The sequence below is a fragment of the Rhipicephalus microplus genome, unplaced genomic scaffold, assembly GCF_043290135.1.
Source record: "Rhipicephalus microplus isolate Deutch F79 unplaced genomic scaffold, USDA_Rmic scaffold_29, whole genome shotgun sequence".
Lineage (NCBI taxonomy): Eukaryota > Metazoa > Arthropoda > Arachnida > Ixodida > Ixodidae > Rhipicephalus > Rhipicephalus microplus.
In genome coordinates this window covers 1-5,905 of record NW_027464602.1, presented here as the reverse complement: position 1 = coordinate 5,905, position 5,905 = coordinate 1, and the positions used below count along the sequence as shown (strand labels likewise).

At 46.4% G+C, this 5,905-nt stretch overlaps 2 protein-coding genes across 2 annotated transcripts; both read left to right on the top strand.

Annotated features, from left to right (window-relative positions):
* Nucleotides 1–668: 668 nt before the first annotated feature.
* On the top strand, nt 669–2,119 carry LOC142786733 (uncharacterized). The gene has a single exon (XM_075884379.1). The coding sequence runs from the start codon at nt 679–681 to the stop codon at nt 1,942–1,944; it is 1,266 nt and encodes a 421-aa protein (XP_075740494.1). The 5' UTR covers nt 669–678; the 3' UTR covers nt 1,945–2,119.
* Nucleotides 2,120–4,075: 1,956 nt separating this feature from the next.
* On the top strand, nt 4,076–5,650 carry LOC142786732 (uncharacterized). Its single transcript, XM_075884378.1, has one exon. It carries the CDS (start codon nt 4,179–4,181, stop codon nt 5,565–5,567), a length of 1,389 nt encoding a protein of 462 aa, XP_075740493.1. The 5' UTR covers nt 4,076–4,178; the 3' UTR covers nt 5,568–5,650.
* Nucleotides 5,651–5,905: the final 255 nt, after the last annotated feature.

Sequence of the window (5,905 nt, the reverse complement as noted above, 5' to 3'; positions counted from 1 at the left end):
ATATGTTCTTATGGTGGTGAGAGTGGAGCACGATTGTCTCCGTCGCGCAATTGGCTAGCGCGATCTGCTGTTAAGCGAAAGGTTGGAGGTTCGAGCCCAACCGGTGGTGGTGCGGCGCTTTTTTTTTTCTTTGGGCTGATAGCTTTGAAGATATGTTCTAGTTGTGGTGAGAGTGGAGCAGGACGGTCCGCGTGGCGCAATTGGCTAGCGCGAACGGCTGTTAACCGAAAATTTGGAGGTTCGAGCCCTCCCGGGTGGGGTGTGTTGCTTTTTTTGCGCTGATAGCTTTGAAGATATGTTCGAATGGTGGATGAGAGTGGAGCACGATTGTCTCCGTGGCGCAATTGGCTAGCGCGATCTGCTGTTAACCGAAAGGTTGGAGGTTCGAGCCCACCCGGTGGTGGTGCGGCGCTTTTTTTTCTTTGGGCTGATAGCTTTGAAGATATGTACTGATGGTGGTGAGAGTGGAGCAAGCCTGTCTCCGTGGCGCAATGGGCTAGCGCGATCGGCTGTTGACCGAAAGGTTGGAGTTTCGAGCCCTCTCGGGAGTAGTGTGTTGCTTTTTTATTTGCGCTGATAGCTTTGAAGATATGTTCTGATGGTGGTGAGAGTGGAGCAAGTGTCTCCATGGCGCAATGGATTCCACTTCCGGTCACCGTAGTGTACGGACGTGGCGGCATGAGCTCCGGCGATATCGGAGCGGCATCAACGGCCCAGCTCGGTCGTGGTACCAGGAACATGGACGAATCGTCACAGGATTATCAGATTATTTTGCCCCGACTGCCATCAAACGATTCAACGCTGCATACTGTCTTTTTGCACGCCGATATCAAGGCGCGGCCGTATCGCGTTGAGGATTTCAGGGACGCTCTTATTCGTTTGGCTTTGCTTCCCGAGGTTGCTGCCTTGGGGGCGTACCAAATGAATCATGTGTGGGCCATCACTTTCAAGGACGAGGAGGGCAAGAAGAGAATACTCGCTGCTGGGGACATTGTGGTGAAGAACCAGCGCTGTATCACTATCGACCCTAACCACCAGGATACGAAGCTGAAGATACACTGGCTATTGTTTAACGTTCCTGACGACGAGGTGAGGGCAGCGTTGGCTCCTTATGGCAAGGTGAACGAAATAGTGCGAGAGCGCTGGCGCGTGTATGGATGCACGGACAAAGGCTCTTCGACGCGAGTGGTGAGCATCAGGCTTAAAGCTGGCCTCACGGTGGATGACCTCCCACATCAGTTGCGGATTGCCGGAGACCTCACGCTAGTTGTCGTCGCGGGAAGAGCACCGCTATGCCTGCGTTGCCGCGGAACAGGTCATATTAGGAGGGATTGCCGAGCCCCACGTTGTACAGTGTGTCGGCGTTTTGGGCATAATGAGAGCGGCTGTATGAGAACATATGCAAGTGTAGCAGGGCCCGCGGGGGGCGAAGAACTTTCCGAGCATCACATGGACGAGGCTGAAGCAGAAGAGCTGATAGGGGCGCGTCGGGAGGAACCGAAACCCAAGTTGACGCCCCTTACGCCACGCCCCACAGGTGCTGAGACGACGCTTAACAAAGACAAGGGTTCTACAAAAGACGTGCAATCCACGAGGAACACACAAGATATAACGGCGCTTGCAGCACAGGAAGAAATGTCGGAAAACATGGACACGTCAAATACATGTAAAAGGCCCAGGGAAGACGCGGAAGGCGAGAAGGCTGCTACAATGAAAGAAGTGGAACAACCACCGGCCAAGGCGATGAACGTGCGTCGTAGACCGGCACCTAACATCCTCAGCGAACGTCGAATAGCCGAGAACCTCCCACCAACCCAGGTGCAACAGACACAACCGCCGCAGCAGCAACCAGTGCCGAATCAGCAGACATTGCATCAGCGACTGACAGATCATCAACAGAAGGGGCCTTCAGCGGGGCCCCCTTCAGATCAAAAGCCCCCGTAAGGTGGGGGTCTGGATTAAGTGACACAAGTATTGACCCGGCGGAAGCACCAACAAATGGAGCGCAGTGGTGAAGTGTGCATAATGTGCTGCGTGAAACGTGCGCGGCGCTCTACTTTTGTGATCAAAAGAAAGGGGACCTATCAGACCATATCGAACCTTGGACCTGATGGTGATAAAGGAGCATCAGAGGTGAGAATCATGTGGCCGGGACGGCCATTCACGTCCTAATGGCTATGAGCGTCGAAGCAGAATTGAGAGTTGCGACACTCAATGTCAGGGGACTTGCCGCTCGACGAAGGCAGTATCAATTAAGTCGTTTGATGCTTGAACGTGATCTCGATGTTATTGCCATTCAGGAAACAAAAGTTGAAGGGCAAGATCAGACTGACCGAATGGTGTCCCCTTTTAGAGCCCGGTATGATGTGTGTGTGTCTCATGCCGTTGGAATGTCGGCGGGTTGTGCACTGTTCCTTAAAAATTCTATTGGTATAGTTGAGGAGACTGTAACTGTGTCTAGTACTGGGAGATTCATAGTTTGCGATTTTACATATAATAATAAAAAATGGCGAGTTGTCTGTGTTTACGCACCGAACAAAGAAGTTGAACGTAAATTATTGTTTGAGAATTTACAGACTTTTCTTAGCTGTGGCAGGATTGTCATTATGCTCGGCGACTTTAATTGTGTTTGCAACCCTCAGGACAGAGCAAAAAAAGCAGCCATAAAAGACCAAAGTGCAACGCTACTCTGCACTATTGTACAAGATTGTCATCTCGAAGATGTTGGTGATGTGCTCTCTGCAGAAGAGCACTTCACACACTTTCAGAATGAAAGCCATGCGAGGCTAGACAGAGCCTATGTGTCAGTAGAGTTAATGCGAGTATGTTCGAATTATGAAGTAAAAAGTGTGTCTTTCAGTGACCACAGTTTAGTAATGTTCACTATAGGGTATAAACAGAAGAAGACACGCTTTAACTGGGATGTGTGGAAATGAAACGACTTATTATTAAAAGATGAATTGTTCGTTGAAGCTGTGCAGGATTCCATTAACAAAATGTTAGCTGAGCCTCAAGCGAACGTGATTGAAGCCTGGGAGCGTTTTAAGGAGGTAACAAAGATGAAAGCCATAGAAAGATCCGGTGTGTTACATAGAGCCAAAAAGGAAAAAGAAAAAGATTTGCAATGTCAGTTAGACTTCGCATTGAGTCTAGAAAGTAAAATGCCAGGAAAGTACACAAAAGAAATAAGGCAGATTAAAAACCAATTGGAGGCAATTGACATTGAAAAATATAGAGGGGCGGTGATAAGGGCACGTGCAGAAAAATTATCTCTCGGCGAAACACCAACAAAGCGTGCACTTGGGGATGAAAAAAGATACGCCAAGCGAAATGAAATCAAAGCGATTGCAACTGATAGCGGTATTGTACGTGAAGCGACAGCAATTGAGCAAGTATTTGTCGAATATTTCCGAGGCATACTTGGCCGAAAAGTGAAGGCAGAGGAAGGGTTTGAGGCTCAGTTTCTGCATTTGATACCAAAGCTCTCTGATAACGAGAGAGAGCAGCTGGAGATAGCGATTGAAGTGTCCGAAATAGAAAAGGCTATTGATGACCTAGCGGCTGGCAAAGCACCGGGACCTGATGGATTTGGTGCCGCATTGTACAAGACTTTTAAAGGTGTTATTTCTGTTGCCTTACATCGTGTCTTCACGGAGGCTATAAGATTAAAGGTTCTGCCCGGCTCATTTAAAAAGACGCACGTAATACTCATACCGAAAACTGACGACCCCAAAAAATTATTGTCCGTCAAGTCGTACCGACCAATCAGTTTAGCCAACACAGACTATAAAGTGTTTATGAAGGTTCTTGCAGGCAGGTTGCAAAGGATGATGAAAATACTAGTTGGACCACACCAGACTTGTGGTATAAAAGGACGCACAATAAATACAAATGTTCATGTAGCGAGAAGCGTGCTGGAGAGTTGCGATGTGTTTGGTAGCAAGGTTGCAATGTTGCAATTAGATCTGGAAAAAGCCTTTGACCGTGTAAATCATGATATCCTTTTTTTGATACTAGAATATGTTAAAGTAGGGTCTGTCATTTTGGAAGGGGTAAAAATGGCCTATAGAGAGTGCTTTACGAGTCTTGTAATTAATGGGCGACTTACTGAAAGCTTTCAAGTGACAAACGGTGTGCGGCAAGGTGATCCCATTTCGGCTTTATTATTTGCAATATATATGGAACCTTTCTGCATGAAGATTATTAGCAATGAAACAATAAAAGGGTATCAGCTAATGAACAGTGAAGTTAAAATGCTAACATATGCCGACGATATTGCCGTGTTTTGTAGCGATAAGGAAAGTGTCAGTGAAGTGATACGTCATGTGGCCTATTTTTGCAAGATGACAGGCAGTGCAGTAAACTGGGACAAATGCCTAGGCTTGTGGCATGGTTCTTGGGAGACCACCCCACAAAACTTTGCAAATATGAACTGGTCACTTGTACCGACGAAGTATCTCGGAGTACCCCTCCAGCATTACAAAAACACGGATGATTACTGGAAAGAGATATGTGAGAGCACTCGTGAGAAGACAAGAAACTGGGGTGGTAGGGAACTTTCTATGTTTTCTAGAGCGACTGCATGCAATTGGTTCATTGTTTGCAAAGTATGGTATGTTCTGCAGTTCCTATTTATGTCAAGAGCAAATGTGCAGAAATTGCATCGAGTCTTAGCTGTGTTTGTTTGGGGGTCGGTTTGGGAGCGTACGAGTCGAACAAACTTATTTCATTCACTAAGAAATGGTGGTTTAGGATTGGCTCACCTCTTCCTCAAGCAAATTGTGTCTAGATATATTTTTTTACGCGACCAATGTAACCCGTTTGTGAGAACATTTCTACAAATTGTACTTTCTAATAAGATTCCTGATTATGTGGTATCAAGTATGTCTGTGAAATGTAACCTACGTGGATATTTAAGAGAAGTTATAATGGCATATGAAATACTGAAAGTGAGATTTTCAATGGAATATTTATCTGTTGTAAAGAGAAAACGTCTTTACAGAGATTTACGTGACGTAATGCTGCCTCAGCCTATCTACAGATCAGTATACCAGGTTGGTGCTGAACGTGACGTATTGAAGAGAGTGAAAATGATGACCGTACGCGCAAGTGCAAAGACATTTTTTTTTCAGCTGCACAGCGGAACATTACCCGTAAAACCATGGTTGCAAGAAAAGGGCTTCTTTGTTCCGTGGTCGATGGACTGCCTTATCTGTAAGAAACCCGAGACTGTCAACCACATTTTTCTTGATTGCTGGGATGCTGTTTTTCTGTGGGACATTCTGCAGCGTACTTTGAAAAAGGACTTGCCTATCACACCACACGGTATTAGATTCTTGGCTGTAGAAAATGAGGATGGTGTGCCTTATGATATGTTTATGTTGCTTGTGCTTCACAGCGTGTGGCGAACTAGAATGGCAGTAAGACACGTAGATAAAGATGCCCGATGTGCGCATGAATACTTCACGGAAAGTATTGTATACATAAGAGACGTGTTATCTTCCAGAGAAGAAAGACCTGAATGGGTGTCGTTGTTGAATGTGTTGGCTACAATGAAGCAGTTTTAAATGAAACCAGTCACAGCCAGGCTGGTGTTTTTTTAAACTTGTTTAAAAGTGATCGTAAATTGTATTTCTTTTGTGCGAAGCCGGCAATAAAGAAAAAAAAAAAAATCTCCATGGCGCAATGGGCTAGCGCGATCGGCTGTTAACTGAAAGGTTGGAGGTTCGAGCCCACCCGTTGGTGGTGCAGCGCTTTTTTTTCTTTGCGCTGATAGCTTTGAAGATATGTTCTGATGGTGGTGAGTGGGGAGCAGGACTGTCTTCGTGGCGCAATTGGCTAGCGCGATCGGCTGTTAACCGAAAGGTTGGAGGTTCGAGCCCAACCGGTGGTGGTGCGGCGCTTT